General features: G+C 42.4%; 1 protein-coding gene and 1 long non-coding RNA gene across 2 annotated transcripts; one reads left to right on the top strand and one right to left on the bottom strand.

The window, feature by feature from the left end:
- Positions 1 to 8,549: 8,549 nt before the first annotated feature.
- On the top strand, positions 8,550 to 9,520 carry LOC132467566 (uncharacterized). Its single transcript, XM_060064919.1, has 3 exons — positions 8,550 to 8,697; positions 8,832 to 9,049; positions 9,225 to 9,520. The coding sequence occupies exons 1-3, from the start codon at positions 8,567 to 8,569 to the stop codon at positions 9,518 to 9,520; spliced, it is 645 nt and encodes a 214-aa protein (XP_059920902.1). The 5' UTR covers positions 8,550 to 8,566.
- Positions 9,521 to 10,029: 509 nt separating this feature from the next.
- LOC132468251 (uncharacterized) lies at positions 10,030 to 12,741 on the bottom strand. The gene is made up of 8 exons (XR_009528187.1): positions 12,695 to 12,741; positions 12,532 to 12,596; positions 12,267 to 12,353; positions 11,589 to 11,905; positions 11,332 to 11,513; positions 10,852 to 11,024; positions 10,477 to 10,691; positions 10,030 to 10,381 (listed from the first exon to the last, which is right to left on the bottom strand). It is a non-coding gene; the product is annotated as an uncharacterized LOC132468251 (long non-coding RNA).
- Positions 12,742 to 22,083: the final 9,342 nt, after the last annotated feature.

Raw genomic sequence — 22,083 nt, 5'->3', positions numbered from 1 at the left:
TGAATAATAACATGTCTTAATGCTGAAGTTGAAGATAAATATTGGAAACTCATCCATGACTCTCTGTCTGCCTTTGCTGCCACTTTTGACACGTAACACAGAGTAGACCTAGTAACAAATGTGAACAAAGTTACATATGTATTAAAAAAAATGTTGGGTTGAAATCGGGCTCGGGCTCATAATTACAGTTAATCTGTCGGGGCGGGCCGGGCTCGGACAGAACATGCACGGGCTCGGGCTTGACTTTCTTTATTAATCGAATGGGAAATGCAATAGGCCTATTTTAGGACCGAATCACCGTTAAACTTGTTTCTAATAACATTTCTAGCGAGAAATATACTTTTTACTTGCATAATCTTTAGTCAGTGATTACGTCTGATCTTTAGTTTTATAGTTATTAGGAAGATTTTATCGGCTCGCTCGCATGTTTCAACGACGTCAGGTTGCTAGGGACGCTGCTTTCGCTAAACTAGCAGCTCACGTGTTTCCTGCGTTTGTGTTATTAAACCGTTACTTTATGTAACTTTTAATGATATCATCTTGTTAGAAACACTGGATTACGTCGCATTTCAACATAAAATAGCGTGTTATACACATACACACACTCACTCACACACACACACACACACACACACACACACACACACACAATGCATTTCGCTGCTAAAACAACAACAACAGATATTCCCTCAATTATTATTACTTTCAAAACGTTGGCCAAAGTGGAATATCTTTTTTATTTGGGCTGCTTCTAGGACATTTTGGGTGGATTTTGAACGGTATGTGGGCAGGACGTTTTTTGCAGGACCTGGCAACCCTGCGCTGTTGCCCGAGGTGCTGAAATGCTCCGGAACAGATCTGGATCCACTATGGCCAAAAGACTTGTTCTCCGATTTTTCCATGCTACACAGAACAAAATGTAAACCCATGCATAAAGACTTCATGTTCATAATAATTTAAATATCATTAATCTCCTGAGTGTGTAGGGTGGTATTCTATTTTTTGGTAACCCTTCCTTTTACAGTCCCCTAATTACTAGGTATTTACCCGGTAAATACATGGTAATTCATAGTGTATTACTGGGTAATTACCATTGGTAATAAGAAGGTAAATACAGAGATAGTTACCCGGTAAATACATGTTAAATCATAGTGTATTACTGGGTAATTACCGGGTAATTACCATTGGTAATAAGAAGGTAAATACAGAGGTAGTTACCCAGTAAATACATGGTAAATCATAGTGTATTACTGGGTATTTACCACTGGTAATAAGAAGGTAAATACAGAGGAATTTCAGCTGAAGTACTAAGTTACTCCACTATTACCCATCAACTCAACTAAGTACTGTGTAGTTGTAACCATTTTAGGTTGGTAATAACTCAGATATTGTGTACTTCCTAGGAAATTAGAAAACCAATTCTTAGAAACACCTATTAATTCACGGTGCGCTTTACCGCACCGTTGTAACGAAAAGAGAGCTGAGCCGCAAGGCAAAGCTCTCGATCTACCGGTCGATCTTCGTTCCTATCCTCACCTATGGTCATGAGGGCTGGGTGATGACCGAAAGGACGAGATCGCGGGTACAAGCGGCCGAGATGAGTTTTCTCAGAAGGGTGGCTGGCGTCTCCCTTAGGGATAGGGTGAGAAGCTCAGCCATCCGTGAGGAACTCGGATTAGAGCCGCTGCTCCTTTACTTAGAAAGGAGTCAGCTGAGGTGGTTCGGGCATCTGGTAAGGATGCCCACTGGGCGCCTTCCTTGGGAGGTGTTTCAGGCACGTCCAGTGGGGAGGAGACCTCGGGGAAGACCCAGGACTAGGTGGAGAGATTATATCTCAACACTGGCCTGGGAACGCCTCGGGATCCCCCCGTCAGAGCTGGTCAATGTGGCCCGGGAAAGGGAAGTCTGGGGCCCCCTGCTTGAGCTGCTCCCCCCGCGACCCGACCCCGGATAAGCGGATGACGATGAGGATGAGGAGGACCTATTAATTCAAGTTACAATTGTAATAATCCAAGGTTTATGTTGGCAACAGCCCAAGTTTAATGGTGTATTATCTAGAAATTAGCATAGTTCTTTCCAATAAATTACTTTTTCTTAGTTATTATTCATAGCTACACCCATTTAGAAAGGGTTTATTCGATTTACCTTAGAAACTATGGAATTACTTACCTGGTAACAGGCTCCGCAGGAACAGTTTTCCTCTAGTGTCATGGTACATCTTCTTAAATACTGGGTACAAAGCCGTTTGTTTCCATGGTGTTATGTTATTACCATATAATAGATACATTCCATGGTCCATGCAGTCAACACAAACTTGTACCATGTACGTTCTGCGACGTTACCAGGTAAAACGCGACAATTTACCCAGTAAGTAAGCTGAAACTGTACTGTGAAAGGAAGCCTTGTTTGTTTCCATGGTGTTACCAGGTTCTTACCATATTATTTGTAATACGTTATTCCCTTTTCCAAGCAGTCAACACATACTTGTACCATGTACGTTCTGCGACGTTACCAAGTAAAACGCGACAATTTACCCAGTAAGTAAGCTGAAAATGTACTGTAAAAGGAAGCCTCGTTTGTTTCCATGGTATTACCAGGTTCTTACCATATAATTTGTAATACATTATTCCCTTTTCCATGCAAACATCACAAACTTCTGCGACGTTACAAAGTAAAACATCACAATTTACAGAGTTAGTAAACTGAAACTGTAGGCAAAAGAAAGCAATGTTTAATCCCATGGTAGTTACATTGTACTGAACAAAGCTTAAACTGTTGCTACCATGTAAATGTATAACTATGAGACAGTATGGTGATATACAGAATAACGGGGACAACTCCCTACCAAAGAAAACAAAAACACAACCCTTTAAAATACGTTTTTAGGGTTCTTCAAACGTGATGCTGTTTTTTTTTTACAGTGCAGTAGTGTGGCCCTCAGTTTAGACTTTATTTTTTGGGGGGCAGCTCTGAGTCATTTAAAAAAAATCTTATCTTTTTTAATAATTACGCTGAAACCAGCGAAAGAGAAACTGTTCATGACATGGTAGGACATCTGTAGTAACTACCTCATCACCTTCATTTAGACTTCAGGTGGGTTGTTACACTTTGTAACATGCTCTTATGTCTTTAAATAAGCGTCCAAGAATGCCCTTCCTATGCTCTTTTCCAAGCCAGTGGCTCCACTCGATGAACCTTAAGTTCATCTTCAAGGCCTTCTCTGACAAGTTTCCCCTGTATCTGTAGATGTCCTCTTTATAATTACGCCATGCCGGTTCAATGTGCTGTGTGTGAGCACCACTCCCAGGGTGGACAAAATGTCTCTGGTGATTAACCTGATAGTGAATGTAACCATCATGCGACAATCTGTTGTACGCACCCCAGCAATCACTTATCACATCACTGCCAGGTCTAATCTTTCTGATTATTGGGAGCAATCGCCTTCTGGATCGATTTTTCACCAGTTTTAAGACAGGACGTCTACGGGACCTCTTCACTTCTACCATTCCAAAGACCCACGAGCGTCTTCGCCAGGTGTTTCCACGTCGTCCACGTCCGTACTGAAAATAAGCTAAATGTAATGCTTAAAAGGGAGTCCACCCAAAATGTATCATTTGATTATGTTACTCACTTCAGGTCTTGTTGATCCACCCCCATGGTCATGGTAATACTGCCTGGCATATGAACATTTCATAGGGCTAGCTTCCAAAGCACTATTTTTAAGTGTCAAATTTTTACACTTAAGGTGCGGACACACCAAAAGCGTTACCCGCGTACCACGCGTATAAAATCGGCAATTTTTCCATAGGGAAGCATTGGTTTACGCGCGTATGAGGTGCGTACACGCGTATCATGCGTACCAAGCAACATTTTACTCGCGTTAGGGGCGTATGAGGCGCGTATATATACGCGCGTACATATACGTGCGTACATATACGCGCATACATATACGCGCGTACGCGAGGAGTTCAAAAAATTGAACTTTTTACCCTCATACGCGTGATACTAAGCCGCAATAGCCAATCAGCGTGGAGCTTGACCCGACGTCACAGGCAGAGAGTAGTGACCCTTGCACAGAAGCATACGGCCGACATCTTTCTTTATTCTGGGTGGAAATAGTAACATAGTTACGCCATTAAATGCGTTTATGGAAAAAAAATTTGCGAGAAATGTGCATTTTACTTTCATAATGTTCACTCGGTGAATGTGAAGGATGTTTGGTTTGATAGTTATGACGAAGAGTGAACGCTCCGTTCACTTGCATGGACAGAGTCTCTGGTTGCTAAGCAACCTCAACGTCTTGGCGGACTATTTCTCTGCCGATCAACACTACGAATGCTGGAAACACACCAGACACACCATGTGAAGTTATTTAACCCGATTATTGTTATTTATATCCGAGATTATTTAATCTAACCCGATTCAAGCTCTATCATGCACCCAGACACGGCGGCGTTTGGGGTTCCTTCCTCAGACTCCTAAATCCAGCGCAGCCACAGGCGCGTAGCTGCGTATGTAGGACCATTTTTGACACAAAATGGTCAAGCAACATTTTAGCTGCGTTACGCGCGTACATGGTACGCGAGGTACGCGCTTGGTGTGTCCGCACCTTTATACTCCATTATATGAGGCTTTTGGATGCCATGAAATGGTCATATGCGAGGCTCTCCTCGTGAGGCTCTCCTCGCGGTGACTGAGTCCCTCCGTGCTGCCAGAGCCTCGTCCCTCTCATCGGTTCTCATTCTCCTCGACCTGTCCGCAGCATTTGACACGGTGAACCACCAGATCCTTCTTGCCACTCTTGCCGAACTTGGCATCGCTGAATCTGCTGAATCTGCACATCCTACCTGACGAACCGCACCTATCAAGTGACATGGAATGGCTCCTTGTCCAAACCTTGCACGCTCGAAACTGGTGTCCCTCAAGGCTCTGTACTGGGGCCTCTTCTGTTCTCCCTCTATACCAGGTCTCTGGGCTAGGTAATTGCATCACACGGCTTTTCCTATCACTGCTATGCTGACGACACTCAGCTATTTCTCCCTTTCCCCTCATCTGAGAAAACCCTGATTGCAACACGCATATCGGAATGTCTGGCGGACGTCAGCACCTGGACAACTGCCCATCACCTGAGGCTTAACCTCAACAAAACCGAGCTCCTCCTAATCCCAGGGAAAGACTGCCCACACATGCCCTTACTGGTCACCGTCGAGAACATCACTGTATCTCCCTGTGTGTGGTATTGGACAATCAGTTATGCTGCACTGCAAACATCACTGCGGTCGCCCGATCCTGCAGATTTGCACTTTACAACATCCGCAGAATCCGGCCCTTCCTCACAAGGGAAGCAGCTTAGCTTCTAGTCCAATCACTGGTCATCTCCCGCCTTGATATGCATTTAAGTACTCAACAATTAAAGTTGACAGTATGCACTTTAACTTCATGGGCATCCTTTCAAACGGAAGGTGCTATAGTACAGGACCAAAATAATAAAACATGTGTCACTGTCCCAAAGTCGCTGCTCCTCCTATGGTTTTGTGTTTTGTGAGTAGTAGGAGAGCAGAAACAGCAGAGGAGAGCAAGTTCTCCGAGTGGGAATTGAAATTGAAGTACAATGTTAAGATGCAGCATAATCTAATGGCACATTGATCTGAGTGTAGCCTGTGTGGCAATGATGATCGTCTCTTACCACCTGTATCCATCCTTGGTCGTGTTGGTTCTTTTGAATTGCATTCTGTTGTTGCACACAGGGCATCGTTTTTTCCTTGCAACCAGCCTCTCCTTCTGGAGCCATCTTATTAATCGTTTGCCCCCTTGCGCTGTCCTCTGCAGTAATTCCCTTGTCAATGTCATATTACTGAAAAATACACACAATTTAAAATGTAACAGATGTAACATTAGATGCAGTTGTAGTACCGGTAGATGTTCTCCGGAAATTGGTGCTCTTCGCGGGCATTCTTTTCAAACATTCTGCCAGATCACTAAATTGCATTCCTAGCTAAATTTTACTTTGAGGCAAAATCACGTGTTGAATCACGTGATCGCCATAGCGCGAAGTACGATTTTTAAGTCGAACAAAATTATGTTTTATTTCAGCTGTTTACTGTTCTTACACTAATGTACACTCATGCTGCCAACTATCAATAGATTATTCAAACATATTCAACATTGTCCACATTCCAGTAACTGTATTTAAAGGGGTAGTTTGGAATTTTGGACATAGGGCCTGATTCCCAAGTTAGCCTGTGTGTTCTTTATCATTGGAGACAGTTTAACACATTTCATTTCAGTCCTTCTATTGCTTGGCTAGCACACGGCAACAGCAACCGCCATTAGAATCGCGCAACAATCGATAAATTCAAATTGAAAATATGTGCGAATGGAAACATACATCATATTTGGTAGGAAATACAGACTTACTTGGATCATAAACACGCACGTAAAACGACAAAAAAAGGTGTCCTTCAGGCCTCTGCAAAGTGCGCCGTGGAAGTGAGCATGCGCAGTGCGCACTAACAGTGTACGGTGGCCGAGAGGGGTCACAACACATGCAAACGCCACAACACCTGCATATACAGAAAACACCTGCAAATTCAGAAAACACCTGCAAATTCAGAAAACACCTGCATCGACTTCATAACACGAGCAAATAGGGAAACGAACTGCAAGTTATGACAACGGAAATGTGTCCCGGGGGACCATAATCAGTGACGGACCCATATCCGGTTGGCGGTTCTTTTCAATTACGAAGGTGTTAAGTCGTTTGATTGAGCTACAAGAGGTACGTGTTTCTCTTTTATTATGATAATGAAGTGGTTTTGTGTGTTTTCAACATATTAAGTCATTGTCCCCATAACGTATTAGATAGTATTAGACAGATAATTGTTAAACGTTCTCCAAACGTTGTTAGCTGGAAGCTAGCTGGCTAGCTCGCTCCCGGTCACTAAATAGCATTATTTGTGGTTGTTTCTACATTGTTGTCATGACGTGGTAATGCAAGAGAAGGCCTGATATCTGAACTATTTTTTATTTATTTTTTTATCTTTCAGATTGACATGTTCTGCCCGTTCTGTGCGGTGCAACTGGGGGACGCTCCCAAGTTTTGCCCGTCATGTGGACAGAATGTGGAGTTCCTTACACAGCTTCCATCAACTCCATCCACCTCGTCAAGCGAAGGCTGTGGGCCTACAGGTAACATCCCTTACTGTGCTTCCATTACTCTGTGCTGCATCAAAATGTCCCATGGTTTTAGCTGTCAGCAAGGCCACAATTTATCAACCCCCATTAAATCATATTAGTTATATCAATTAATCAGCCTGCTGTCTGTGTTTGTGTGTGCCCGTCCGTGTGTGTGTGTGTGTGTGTGTCTTTGTGTGTCTATGACTTTAGATGAGGCCTCAGAGGAAGACCTTATCCGGGACCTCTTCAGAAAGTGTGGTAGAAATTAACCTTACATTTTATGTTAAACTATGATTATTATTAGGCCTACATATCATATAGATACTTTAATAGTGGAAAAGAGCTGATCACCTTTAGCCTAGATGTTATGTGCCATGTGGTACCAGTGAGTAGGTCCAGTCCATTCCCACCTGATGTGCCATGTGACACCAGTGAGTGGGTCCAGTCTATTCCCATCTGATGTATTCTCTGAAGACAATGCTAACATTCACACGTGTGCATCATCTCTGTTTGTATAAGGATAATATATGTTCTAAGGTCACATTGGGATCCAGAAGACATGAGAATATGCTGACATCCACACAGTATGACCCAGAAAAACATTCTATGCATATCAATATTTGATGAAAGTCCAACTTTGTATTGTGTAAAAATTGGGGATATAAGGAGCTGTCCGGGATTCATTCAGTAGTGTGTATTCGCGAATACCATTCGGCTTTGTTGTCTCTCGTTTGCGGGTGGCAATAAACTCTCCATCTATACTTGACCTGGACTCCCCGATTCCTCTTGCTTATAGCTAGTTGAAGTGAATTAGATAAGTCGTTATTATTAATGCCACCACAAAAGGGCCACTCCTACACCGTTATCTGCGTTTTTTTGGAGACAAAACACGGGATAGTAATGAGCCTGAAAACTCTCAAAAGAAGGCTGAAACAGCTCAACCTTAGTCGGAGGGCAAGTTATGCTCCGATGGAGACTGTGAACTCTGCCATCAGGACTGAACTGAATGGCTCAGGACAGCTTTTGGGCTACAGGGCTATGTGGCAGACCCTGCAACAGACGCATTCGTTGACCGTCAGACGAGATAATGTTATGCAAGCACTCAGATGCCTCAATCCAGAAAGAGTATCTCTCCGTCATAGGCGCCGATTTTTCAGGCGATCCTATTGCGCTGCAGGACCCAATCAGGTGTGGCACGCGGATGGATACAACAAACTTAAGCCCTTTGGGATTGCCATCAGTGGCTGCATTGATGGGTATTCCAGGCGGCTTATGTGGCTCAGTAGTGGCAGCACCAACAACAACCCTGCAGTAATAGCACGATATTACCTGCAGTGTGTTTCGAACTGTGGCGTAGTTCCTGTGGGACTGTGGGACAGAAAACGGAGACATGGCTGCCATCCAATGTTCATTAAGAGAGGACCACACCGATGAATTTGCGGGACCTCTCAGCCACATGTATGGCACTTCAACTGCCAATCAAAGGATTGAAAGCTGGTGGTCCATTTTCAGGAAACAGAGGTAAGTTTGAAGGTGTCAATAGAAGAAGGCAGACACGCACGCGCTCTCTTAATATTTAATTATTTATGTTTGTGTTAGAAACATTTATACAACACTGAGGTAAAGGGTTAGGGTTACTCTCATTCCATTATTAGGACACAGTTCTGGATGGATCTATTTAGTGACCTGAGAGACAGACACTACTTCAACGGCACCCATGAACACAAGTGCCTTGTACGGTATGTCTTCCTGGGCATTTTTCAGAAAGAGCTTGATGAGCACCGAGAGCTTTGGAACAACCACACCATCAGGCCTGTCCGTCAGTCCCTCTCTCATCTGGAAAACCGGAGACCATGTACCACCTGCCTCACAGGTTTGTATATAGCACCTGTACTGTCATTTTCATTAAATGCTAGGTTGCATTTTCACTTGTGTAGGTCTATGTATTCGTTACCAAAGCCATCATGATTGACTGCCTATACCCTAGCCTTTGAGATTGAAATATAACTATTCATGAGTTCACTGTTGTGCTTTCTGTGCGGCCTTAGGTTTGGTGGAAGGGATTGTGGATTCCAAGTGGATCCCCAAGTGTTACAGGAGTTCAAAGACCTTCTGCCACCTACAAACAGTTTGTGTGGAGATGATAATCTCCAAGCATATTTTGCCAACTTGGAGAGACAGAGCCAGCTCGTTCCACCCATCAACTGGCCAGCTGCTGTTGACAATTACCTTACACTTAAGGAGATGGCTGGACTTTAGAATTGCCTTGTTGGATGGTGTGCTCGCTTTGAACTGGGACGCCCCACCTGATGGACCCTGCCTGGAGACACCTCCTCATGCTTGACCAGCAGCACATTCCCCCAGTGTTGGACAGTAGTTCATTGTTCATTGGACTAAATATGTAAATAATATGGACATCGTTTTTTTTCTATTCAGTTATTTTGTTCATGTTCCATTTATTTTAGGCGACAGTGGATCAGCGTTCCCGGCACATTACCTGCTTAGTAAGCAGGGAAGCTAGACTTAATGAGTGTAGCTATGCCACTGTTTTTTTTTTCTTTCAGACAGCACTGCCTCCAGTGTGTATTGTTATGGACATCTTCAATGTTTAAAAAGTTTGACCCATGGTTAAATTAAAACCTTTTCCACCACCACAATGACTGTTTTTGGGGTTCACCTAGTATTAACAAATACACTGAAGCTAATAGTAACTTTCATGCAAGATCAGGTTACATTTCATGACCAATTTATGCAAAGAAAAACAAAGAAGTCTGTCAATTCTCACTGTTAAGCCCTCACAAAATGTTTCAGCAGAGACAAACGTCGTACACCTTATGAAAATAATTAAATTTCTTTAAACAATGTTATAGCTTTATATGTACAGACCGTGACAAACTAACAGCCACTGCAAAATGAACTTTGAAATGCAGGTTAAAACAGTTGCATGTCTGATAAATGGTCTTAACACCTCAAAAGAGACCAAATCCAGGGGAGTTCCTAATTCCATAACTCATGGCTTCCTCAAACATCTCATATGAGGGTAATATCGGGAGTTTCAATGTGTTTGAGCAGACATTAGCCTCAGCAAACCTTGAGTGTTTCTGGAATGTGAGTTGAGGCTGTGGTGTTAATTTTGCTGCTGGGATTTCTTTTAGGCCTGTTGCAAACATCAGAACGTCCTGCAGGGACAGCCCAGATGCTTCCTCTGTGGGAGTGGGGAGTAATGAAACACATTAAGATTTATCATCCATTTGTGGACTTCACTTTAAACAGCCACTTTAAATAACATACAGAAAATACCTTTTACAGCGATTAAGTAGTCCAGCCAGTAGCCAAGCACTCTCTCCTCCTCCTGGCGGTTTGAGCTACCAGTTGGGCTCATTTGTGGACGGAACAGCGCCTCTAGAGTCTCTGCTTTCAGGTCTTCCGCGCTGTAAACCAAGTAGGGCAGGAACAGGGAGGGATGTTGTTCCAGAGCATTGAAAAGGTTCAGGGTAGCCAGGCCGTCCTTGAACCTATATCCAGGTTGGGGGTGAGGGGAAGAGGCAGATCATGGTAAGTTCTTAATGCTATTGCCAGTCACACTGCCAGTAGGACTCTAACCATTTCTGACATTCATTTGAGTTTCATTCACATTCTCTTTGGAATTCCTACAGAGTAGTCAGAGTGACCTACCTCTGGAAGGAAACATGGTTGCGGTAGGTGAAATACCACTGGATGTAATCATTCACAACTTGTTCCTTATCCTCCAGTGTCCTCAGGCATCAATAGCATCCTGCTGTCTGAAGCATGCTAGCGTGCTTATCTGCAAGTTCCAAGAGTTCTTCCAAAGTTGTTGTATTCTTAATCTAAATAAAATAAGAGCAATGAACAGACAAAACTGCACAAATATAATTTGTGTTGATATTGTAAATAATTATACTTGAGAATTCACCAAAAATAATCACCAAGGATGAGACTATAGAATATTTTAAATTCCTCTTTGACAGGGGTTTGTATTGGAATGTACATAGAAGTGACACAAAACATGGAAGTCACTGGCTTTATTCCAGTATCAAACTGGTTGTAAAGCTACTGGGGTGTCCATATTGTTGATTGTTCATCAAAATAATATCTTCTTTTTATTGAATATGCTTATAAACACAAAACAATTACCTGAAGTAGAACATTCCTGAGTTCAGGATCAGGTATGTCTGCAATTGGGGCCTCAATAGTCTTCACCTTACCCACTAGGTAGTGGTAGAAGTTCTCGGAAAAGCAACGAGGCCCTGGACCACCATGAACAATGGACATGGCCACCATTCTTCCAACATGGAAGTACTCATCACCATCTGCAGCTAATGATGGCAATGTTGCAGGGTTAGTTCAAATTGATTTATAATACTGTCAAAATGTGGCAAAAACCAAATTACCTTTGCTGTCAAATGACAGGTATTTGCCATCTTCCCTGCCTTAAAAAAAAAGCCTGTTTTTAATGGCATCCATCAACAGTGTGAGGAATTCCCGCGTAGGCCCTCCTGTGTCAACAGCGTCCTCAGTCTGCCCGATGTCGTCTGTGAATTTCACCAAAAGGCTACCGGTGGGGTCAAACGAGGACCGCTTAAATCCCCTCAGAGCACCATCCCAGACATTGGCACGGTTGATGTTGAACCTGCTGCAGTTGCTCGTGTCAATAGCTTCTGACAGATTTGACAAAACGTCAGCAGCAGTCAGTCCAAAAACTTGCTCTCTGCAAAAAAAGAACATGTGTGAGGCAGGAAACATTAACGCTGCCTCCTCTTGGTTATGAACATGGTTAAAATATTAATATTTTTGTATTTTATGGGCCCATTACAGTAAGTACACCATATGAGTGTGAGGAAATGGGATGGGCATAAGCATGAAGCACACGTTGCAAGCTTTCAATCATTTTTGCCAGATTGTTTTTCTGTTAAGGCGTCATTTAAGTAAAAACATATGAAATTCAAATATTTACTTTAATATGGCAACAGAAACCAGGTAAAATGCCCAATGTAATTGGGCCGATTAATATTTCATCTGAGGGAAAGAAAAAAATAACAAGGCTAACAGCATTATTTGTATCAAAGTACCTGTCTTCCACCTGAGAGTAGTCGACTTCCTCAACATCTGAGGAACTGCTGTCAATGACAACTGGTGCATATACATTTGTATATGTACTGTGGATAAAAGGAACAATGAAATACTGAAACAAGATTGCTGTGAAATTACTGGAAAAGGTGTTATTTTTGGTACTGTAATCAATTACTTTCCGCAGTCAAATATTTCATGCAAAACCAAAAGCCAAAAAATATATTACTGCACTGAAGAGAACCAATTTAATCCATTATGACTTACTTGTAGAATTCACATGATGTGTTTGGTGATGTGGTCTTTTTGGGTCCTGCTCCTGCTCCATTGGCCTGTTGATGAAAGTAGAGATAACCCCAAACAAATTAACAATAATTACATCACCACATCAGTAACATGGAACTTAATAACATTTGATAATGATACATACTTGCCCACCAGATGCCCTGGATGTTGTTGGCAGATTGTTTTGGTGACCTAAAACACACAAATAATTTGAATCACTTAATTTAAATCAGAATATAAGTAATTGTCCATATGTTATACAGAGGACAACATGCTTGATCTATTCCTTAGAGCAGTGGTTCTCAAACTTTTTACCATGAGTACCACCTTAGAAATGATTTGGCTCTCCAAGTACCACCAGAATTAAAATAAAGTAGCGTAGGCCAGTAACTACATAGAGATTACACAGAAGGCATTAATATTAATGATTTATTGTTCATATGACTGAAGCAACTAATGTAAACTCATGTATTGTATTTAAAAAACTTACAACGTGACAATACTAACAACTGATCTGCATCAAAATATAGGCCTACCCAGCAAATGGGGATATAAAATACCAGTCAGTCTAGTGACGTTTAACAAGTGTAAATTGTACTGCATCAAAACACGAATATTAAAATACTGGAGTCAAACAACATAAGCAAATTGCCTTGTATAAACCATTTACAGAGATAAATTGAACATTGAAAATTATGAAAAGTAGGCCCTACTGTGATATTTTCGAGTAATGCATTTAAATGGAATGTAGGCTACTTATAAGAAGAAGAAAAAAAATAGAATGGAAATGGATAATGACGACCCTGGGCCTATCATGCTTAGTGAGAGGGGTGGGCGTGGCTCTGTGAACAGAGTGCAGCGATGTCTGGGTCGATTGCGGTTAGCTTTAGCCTCAGACTTGGTTCAGCGTCCAACCTGCTTCTATATTTATTCTTAATGCAGGCGAGAGAAGAGAATCCTTTCTGGCATAAATAAGTGGTGGCGAATGGAATTAGAAAGCGCACGGCCTTGTCCGAAAGCGCCGGATATTCTCCTCGTCGCTGCATCCAAAAGTCCAGCAATGTCTGGCCTCTGAAAGTTGACTTCAATGTCTCGTCACAGGACAGTTCAATTAAAAGCTCCTGCTCAAGAGCCGATAGGTTCTCCTCCAGGACGTCATGAGCCTTAACAACAAACGGATTGCGCATCCATGTATTCCCCTGCACAATCGCAGGGAAATATTCAGCGAACTGTTGTCGGAGAGATTTCAGGTGCTCAGCAATGTTGTCCCTGACTTGATCAGCGAGCCTGAGGTCATTGTCAGAGAGAAACGTCTCCAGATTAGGGAACGCAGACACATCACCAGTCCGTATTTTTATCTGGAATAATTCCAGCTTTTTCAGCATCGCACTGATTTTGTCCTGGACATCAAAGGCACTGGTAGACAGTCCCTGCAGTCCCAAATTCAGCTCATTCATTCGGGAAAAAATGTCAGACAAGTAGGCGAGCTGACTGAGCCACAAAGTGTCATCAAACACACCTGATAAGGGGAAGCTTTTGTCCTGCAAGAACACTTGGACCTCCCTGTGCAACTCAAAAAGCCTGGACAGCACCTCTTGAGAGCCATCTCACTTCTGTATGCAACAGAAGTTGGATATGCTTGCTGCCCATCTCATCGCAGAGGACATGGAAAAGACGAGCATGCATCGGTCTGGATTTAATGAAATTGACTGCTTTGACAGCTGTGTCTAAAACAGCCTTTAGTTCTGCGGGCATTCTCTTCACTGCAAGAGCTTCGCGGTGAATGCTGCAGTGAGTCCATTGCACATCAGGTGCCACCTCCCGGATTCGGGCCACCACTCCGCTGTGGCGACCTGTCATGGCCCTTGCACCATCTGTGCAGACTCCGACGCACTTTTTCCAATCAAGCCCATTCTCTTGGAAAAAGGCATTCACGAGCTGAAAGATGTGCTCAGCTGTAGTTCTCGTCTGAAGAGACTGACAGAACAGAAAATCCTCATGAGTTGCTTTTTCATATTCGTATCTGACGAACACAAGCAAATTGGCCAAATCTGCAACATCGGTGGTCTCGTCAAGTTGAATAGAAAAGTAGGGACTGTCTTTAATGCGTTCCACCAGTGTTTGTTTAACATTTTCTGACATCGCTTGTATCCTCCGTGACACTGTGTCATTAGAGAGCGGCACCAAGCTTAACTGTTTCGCAACGTTCTCCCCACACATAATGCTCGTCATCTCTTTTGCGAATGGTAAACATAGCTCTTCAGCAATCGTGTGCGGCTTACCAGCTTTTGCTATAAGAAGGCTGCCACGATAGGAAGCTTCCTGAGCTTTGGCAACGGGTGTAATGCTGTGCCTAATTGTTGATTTTGACTGCTTTAGCTCATCGCGTTTTCTGATGAAAAAGTCAACTGGCTTTTCTTTCAGTGATTGATGCTTGGTGGAAAGATGCCGAGTGAGATGTGATGGCTTCATGCATTCATTGCTGAGAACATCTCCGCACACAACGCACTGTGGTCTTGGTTCATCCTCAGCCCCAGTCCAAGTAAATCCAAGATTAATGTAATTTGAGTGGTATTTCCTTACAGTTTTGCGTCGTTTGCTATCCGGTGCTGAAACCTCACTGCGCAAATCACTGCAAGCACTATTAGCACTAGCGCTAGGATCACCTTGACTGTTGGCAACTTCATTTTGTAACACACTTCTACTCCTTATATTTCCTTGGAGCCAAGATTGCAACGAGTTTGCAGTATTTTTGCTTCCCCCACTCATCATCAAAGCAGTTATAACTATGCCGGTTTAACACGCTTCAAAGAAGAGGCTCGTAGTAACGTCTCTTTTGGGTGCGCACGCACACGAAAAACAACGGCAACATACACACAGAAAGAAATAAGGAGAAATAAAGCCTAGTTTAATTTTAATTCCATTTAGAAACCGTGTGACTTATGTGTTTAGTGTTTGTGTGGCTGGACATTCACGTTTATGTAACGATTACCGATTGCTTCAATTTTTTCGCGCATACTCCACGTACCACTAGATGGCGCTCGCGTACCACCAGTGGTACGCGTACCACAGATTGAGAACCACTGCTCTAGGCTACTGTTTGTTTGTTTTTATCCCCGCGTCACCCGGAAGTGATGATTCTGTCGACCAATCAACGGAGGGGGTGTGTAGCTAGAATTTCCCGGGACCCTTTCACTCGTTTTCAGTACCCCAACTGAGGAGTCCTGAAAACGAGGCCAAAACGGGTACGGCTAAGTCCGGGTCACGCCCACTTTTGGCGGTGGAAACGCGACCCGATCCGCACCTTTGCGATCCGATCCGTTCCGCACCCTGCAGTGGAAACGCGCCATTAGGGAAAAAGGTCTCAACCCTGAGAAGACTGGCCCCCTCAACAACTTCGAAAGGTATCCAGACTGTTCCTCCCAAAACCAACACGGAAGACTATTTCTATCGGTCTAAATTAGTCTAAATTGCTTTTTCTTTTGCATTCATTGATTTGATATCCCTACAAAATGCAAATGCATAAGATAGGTATACTACAGAGGATCTTTTCAAGTGCTGATAACTTGTGCTGTTTGGTTGTCTCCTAATTTAATATTATTCAAAATATTATTAAAGTATTAGTAGGGTCAAGTATTTTAGACAGAAACCGGTCTTCATTGCATTGCATGGGGGAGACCCGGATGCAGCCCATATTATTGGTATTTTCTTATAACTGAATAGTGGTATAAAGATTTAAACATTGATTCTATTAACTGGATTACTTTTGGAAAGCAATACAATAGAAATTAACATTTAGCTTCAATACTACTATTCACTGCTAATATTTATGCAACAAACAAGTTTTGTTATTTGAACTAGTAGTCCAATCTGCAACATCATTGAACGAGTGTCGCAAAATGGACCTAGCTCTGTCTAAGGGACATTTTCATCTTAAAATCAATCAAAGCAGGGCGCTACATTGAAACTAGAATGGAATGACATAAAAGATCCTTACACTATTAGGCATGAGGCTAAGATCAGTGGCAACACACACACAATCCACAATTTCATATGCATTAACCATATTCAAGGTTCCATGTTCAGTTACGTATTTAAGTGTAATCACTTCTGTATTGATGTAACACTAGAGTGAAGAAGAGCGGAGACTAGATTACTTTAGTTGATTTACCCGTCTAACTCCACAATGGACTGTTATGTATAATCAGGATTATTGATATATTTGTGTGATTATGATATAATGTTAATCTATATTTCATTTTATGATCTGTGTTGTAGTTCAGAATCCAGAGGACGTTGTGCACCGGTACCGAGCTGTCCTAAAAGAGTTTAGGCGCACCAGGAGCATTAGCCTGAGCTGTGAAGCACTGAACGTGGACAGGAACACAATTGCCTTGACGGCCATCATTGCCGAAATCTTTATTGGCGCGGAAGGTGAAGACTTCGGACAACTGCCAGTGTTCATTGAAGGAGACACTGTAGGCAATTATGCTAAAACCTGCAAGGCCTTCTTAGAGGGCAACCAACTTCTTGGGGAAAGAATAAAAAAAATGAAAAAGAACTCGGAGCTGCTCCCCATGAATTATAAATTCCGAAAGTGAGGGGCCACACCAGGGTTCTGTGTTTTTGTTTTCTAATATGGTAAGAACCTGGTAACACCATGGAAACAAACAAGGCTTCCTTTTGCAGTACAGTTTCAGCTTACTTACTGGGTAAATTGTCGCATTTTACTTGGTAACGTTGCAGAACGTACATGGTACAAGTTTGTGTTGACTGCATGGAAAAGGGAATAACGTGTTACCAATAATATGGTAAGAACCTGGTAATACCATGGAAACAAACGAGGCTTCCTTTTACAGTACAGTTTCAGCTAATTTACCGGGTAAATTGTCGCGTTTTACTTGGTAACGTTGCAGAACGTACACGGTACGAATTTGTGTTGACTGCATGGACAATGGAATGTATCTATTATAAATTATATGGTAATAACGTGGTAACACCATGGAAACAAACGGCTTTGTACCCAGTATTTAAGAAGATGTACCATGACACTAGAGGAAAACTGTTCCTGCGGAGCTTGTTTCCAGGTAAGTAATTACATCGTTTCTAAGGTAAATCAAATGAACCCTTTCTAAATGGGTGTAGCTATGAATAATAACTAAGAAAAAGTAATTTATGGAAAGAACTATGCTAATTTCTAGATAGTACACCATTCAACTTGGGCTGTTTTCAACATAAACCTTGGATTATTACAATTGTAACTTGAATTAATAGGTGTTTCTAAGAATTGATTGCCTAATTTCCTAGGAAGTACACAATATCTGAGTTATTACCAACCTAAAACGGCATTCAAGGAGCAAAGATGAGACGTCGTTGTGTGGTGAGAACTGATAGAAAATCGTAAACAACAACAATCGCCGGTGGGGAGAAGCCATTTTTCCATTGACTGGAAGCCTGCTTTATTTATTGTAGGTTACAAAAAATAAAGAAAATGGCGGCATTGTTGTTGTTATCGATTTTGTATCAGTTCTCACCACACAACGACGTCTCATCTTTGCTGCTTAAATGTCGGTATGTAATGGTATGGAGTTATTGAAACTTACTACGTGTAAAAAAGACTAGAAATTGAATGTTCATTTTTAAGCCTCGAAAGTTGCACTGGGTGCCTTCAACATTAACAATAACTCAAACTATTCAAAACATTCCAAAACCATTATGTGAATAGACCCAAAACTGAAGGCAGCTCTGTCCATCACAAATGTCCAGGTAGTGGTTCAACTGAATTTGGGGACTGGAACTTGAACCCTCTTAATTTTTTTGCGGTATGCTGAGAACAGCCCAGTCTGACGCTCTGGCTCTGACGGTGTAATTTTACTTGAAAATCACTTGAAATCATTATTATAACCCACTTATAGCCACTGAGTTAGAAGTAGCCTACTGACATGAAGATTAAACAAGTCAATCATCTGTGGAACGGGCAGGGCTCGAAAAACTCCAGCCAATGATTTTCAGAACCACCGAGTGGCATTGGACAGTAAGTACGTCAATCAAACGGTCGTACTGCACTCCCCCTCCCCCGCTCCCCGCGAGTGACCCCTTCGTGCACGTGCACGTACTCAAAGCTCGTGACCCAGAGCAAGCTTCTGTTTGTTGTTATCCTGCGGTAGCTACTGGAGCTAGCTAACTAGCTAATCCACATTTGGACCTAGCACTAGAAGACAACCCTAAACTCCAACCTAGCTAGCCTGGCTCACTCTCGCGCATCTGTGTTCGCGCTCTTGCGTGATTGCGCGTCCATGTACTTGGAATGGGTGGAGTCAGAGTCAGCGTTGAACGAGAGGGGGTAGGACCATTTGAGATGTGTATTTTTAAAATCGGCTGGCGTATCGCAAATCCCATATCCAACATTTAATCTAACTTTAGAAAAGTAATTTCGAGTCATCCGTCTCAAGTCTAAGTCAAGTCTCAAGTCATGAAGACCAAGTCAAAGTCAAGTCGAGTCTTTTCTCAGTGTTAGTCAAGCAAGTCTCAAGTCCTCAAATTTGCGACTCGAGTCTGACTCGAGTCAAGTCATGTGACTCGAGTCCCCCATGTCTGGTAATTACCCAGTAATACACTATGATTTACCATGTATTTACCGGGTAAATACCTAGTAATTAGGGGACTGTAAAAGGAAGGGTTGCCTATTTTTTTCAACGGGGCTGCATCCAGTCACTTGACTGTCATGGTTGCTATGGTGGTTGCTATCGACCGCCCCCTCTAATCCTAACATGGTTCTAAAAACCACGCGGCAAAGGAGCTGCCGTCAATTGTGTTGTTTTTGTCGTAAACTAGGGTCCGATGGTTAAAAAATAGACAGATATTCCAAGGTATCCTTAAAAGGCAGCTATTTTCTGCAGTTTAGGCTTCTTCTGTAACCTATTTTTGAAAGCAAAACACCAAGCTCATTGATTTAACGAGGCAGGGTTATTTGAAGGTCATTCCTTCTCCTGAGTTTGCTTCCTATTTATGTCTAGTGTACAACCCTACTGTCCACAAGCATCACCCCCCCCCCCTCCCCATATGGATTTGGAGAATTGTTGCCACGTCCCAGTGGTGGAGGTATCATATATATGAAAGAGGGCATTCAATTATACTACAATGATCAATTAGGAGGCCGAAGCCCTAAAGGAAGTGATGCAATAGGTGACTGAGTTTTTCCACCACATTCTGACCATTAGGTCTTGCAGGTAACACTTCTGAGGGGCTTTGTCCAAATGACAGTCCATTTGGGAAAACTTTATTTCTCTAAGGGCTAGAACTCCAAATCTCGGATATGTCGTTCTCGGGGCCCCGGGAAATGTGTGTAGTATCCCTAGCTATCTTGAAGAGGCCGGAAAAGGGGCATGATCTCCAACAGTACAGTAAATGTACATAAGACAGAGGTTAGTTTCTAGTCCCCATTTTTTGTGGGATGGATGTGTACATGTGTGGCTTAAGGTGTGTAGACACAGCTGGCCTGTGGCCACGTTCTTGAAGTCTGGGGTCAAAAGGTCAAAAGGAGCCGGCACCACGCCGCTTACGAGATAACAAAAAGTTAATGTGTATTTCTCTCGTAACTTTTTGTCACTATTAAAGAGAGGCCTGATTCTAAGATATGCATGTTGGATGGCTAGGGTGTAGGTCTGGGAAGAACTTCAGGCCAAAATCATGCAAGCGAGCCGCTGGGTGCAGGTGAAACGAGATGGAGCACTTGCCGAGTCATTTCCTGTAGGGCTGGAGCCACAGGTTGAAGCGTATGCGTCCTTTGAGACCCCCTTTGATATATAAGAGACCCTTATACAGCTTACTTAAATGTTGTCGACTCAGTCACCTATTGCATCACTTCCTTTAGGGCTTCAGCCTCCTAATTGATCATTGTAGTATAATTGAATGCCCTCTTTCATATATATGATACCTCCACCACTTGGACGTGGCAACAATTCTCCAAATCCATATGGGGAGGGGGGGGGGGGGGGTGATGCTTGTGGACAGTAGGGTTGTACACTAGACATAAATAGGAAGCAAACTCAGGAGAAGGAATGACCTCTCATAAATATTTATTTAATAAATTGTTACAAATAACCCTGCCTCGTTAAATCAATGAGCTTGGTGTTTTGCTTTCAAAAATAGGTTACAGAAGAAGTCTAAACTGCAGAAAATAAAAACATCCAAGCTGCCTTTTAAGGATACCTTGGAATATCTGTCTATTTTTAACCATCGGACCCTAGTTTACAACAAAAAACAACAAATTGACGGCAGCTCCTTTGCCGCGTGGTATTTTGAACCATGTAAGGATTAGAGGGGGCGGTCGATAGCAACCACCATAGCAACCATGACGGTCAAGTGACGGATGCAGCCCCGTTGAAAAAAATAGAATACCACCGTACACACTCAGGAGATTAATGATATTTAAATTATTATGAACATGAAGTCTTCATTTGCATGGGTTTACATTTCGTTCTGTGTAGCATGGAAAAATCGGAGAAACACTCCCATTCAGAATGCATTGGTTTACATTTCGTTCTTTGGAGCACAGATATTTTTATTTATTTATTTATTTTCAGTTTTTGAGGAGGTGCTTCAAAGATGCACATTTTTCTGCAATAATCCAAAATCCAATGGAAAAACCCATTGGCTTTTTGTCAAGGGAAACCAGGGCGACGCTCATTTCCGGGTTGGCCAACATACGTCATCCCTCCACGACGCTATACTGGAAAAACACATGTTCGAGTTGAATGATAATGCATGAATTTATTCTTTATTCTGGCATAGTATTTATTTTAGGGGGGAGGGGGGGGCATACAAGTCTTTTGGCCATAGTGGATCCAGATCTGTTCCGGAGCATTTCAGCACCTCGGGCAACAGCGCAGGTTTGCCAGGTCCTGCAAAAAACCTCCTGCCCACATACTTTCCTGCCCACGTGTTTCTAACAAGATGATATCATTAAAAGTTACATAAAGTAACGGTTTAATAACACAAACGCAGGAAACACGTGAGCTGCTAGTTTAGCGAAAGCAGCGTCCCTAGCAACCTGACGTCGTTGAAACATGCGAGCGAGCCGATAAAATCTTCTTCCTAATAACTATAAAACTAAAGATCAGACGTAATCACTGACTAAAGATTATGCAAGTAAAAAGTATATTTCTCGCTAGAAATGTTATTAAAACAAGTTTGACGGTGATTCGGTCCTAAAATAGGCCTATTGCATTTCCCATTCGATTAACAAAGAAAATCAAGCCCGAGCCCGTACACGTTCTGTCCGAGTCCGGCCCGCCCCGACAGATTAACTGTAATTATGAGCCCGAGCCCGATTTCAACCCAACATTTTTTTCAATACATATGTAACTTTGTTCACATTTGTTACTACACTGAAAGAAATTTGGAGTGACATCTACTTAAAAAAACTAAGGCATATTTTTCCACACAGAAAGTGCTAGTAATCTTTACTCAGGCTATTTCTAAGTAATATTTACTTACTAGAACCACTTATTTTTTATGAAAAATTCACAAGTA

The sequence above is a fragment of the Gadus macrocephalus genome, chromosome 11, assembly GCF_031168955.1.
Source record: "Gadus macrocephalus chromosome 11, ASM3116895v1".
NCBI classification, from domain to species: domain Eukaryota; kingdom Metazoa; phylum Chordata; class Actinopteri; order Gadiformes; family Gadidae; genus Gadus; species Gadus macrocephalus.
The sequence above is the reverse complement of the archived record's forward strand: the minus strand, read 5'-3'. Positions and strand labels throughout refer to the sequence as shown.

What these genes read in the sequence shown, in the direction of transcription:
- LOC132467566 (XM_060064919.1), top strand. Translation starts at nt 8,567, where the DNA reads ATGGCTGCCATCCAATGTTCATTAAGAGAGGACCACACCGATGAATTT. An exon ending in TCCATTTTCAGGAAACAGAG is followed by an intron (nt 8,698 to 8,831) that starts GTAAGTTTGAAG and finishes TTCCATTATTAG; the next exon opens with GACACAGTTCTGGATGGATC. An exon ending in ATGTACCACCTGCCTCACAG is followed by an intron (nt 9,050 to 9,224) that starts GTTTGTATATAG and finishes GTGCGGCCTTAG; the next exon opens with GTTTGGTGGAAGGGATTGTG.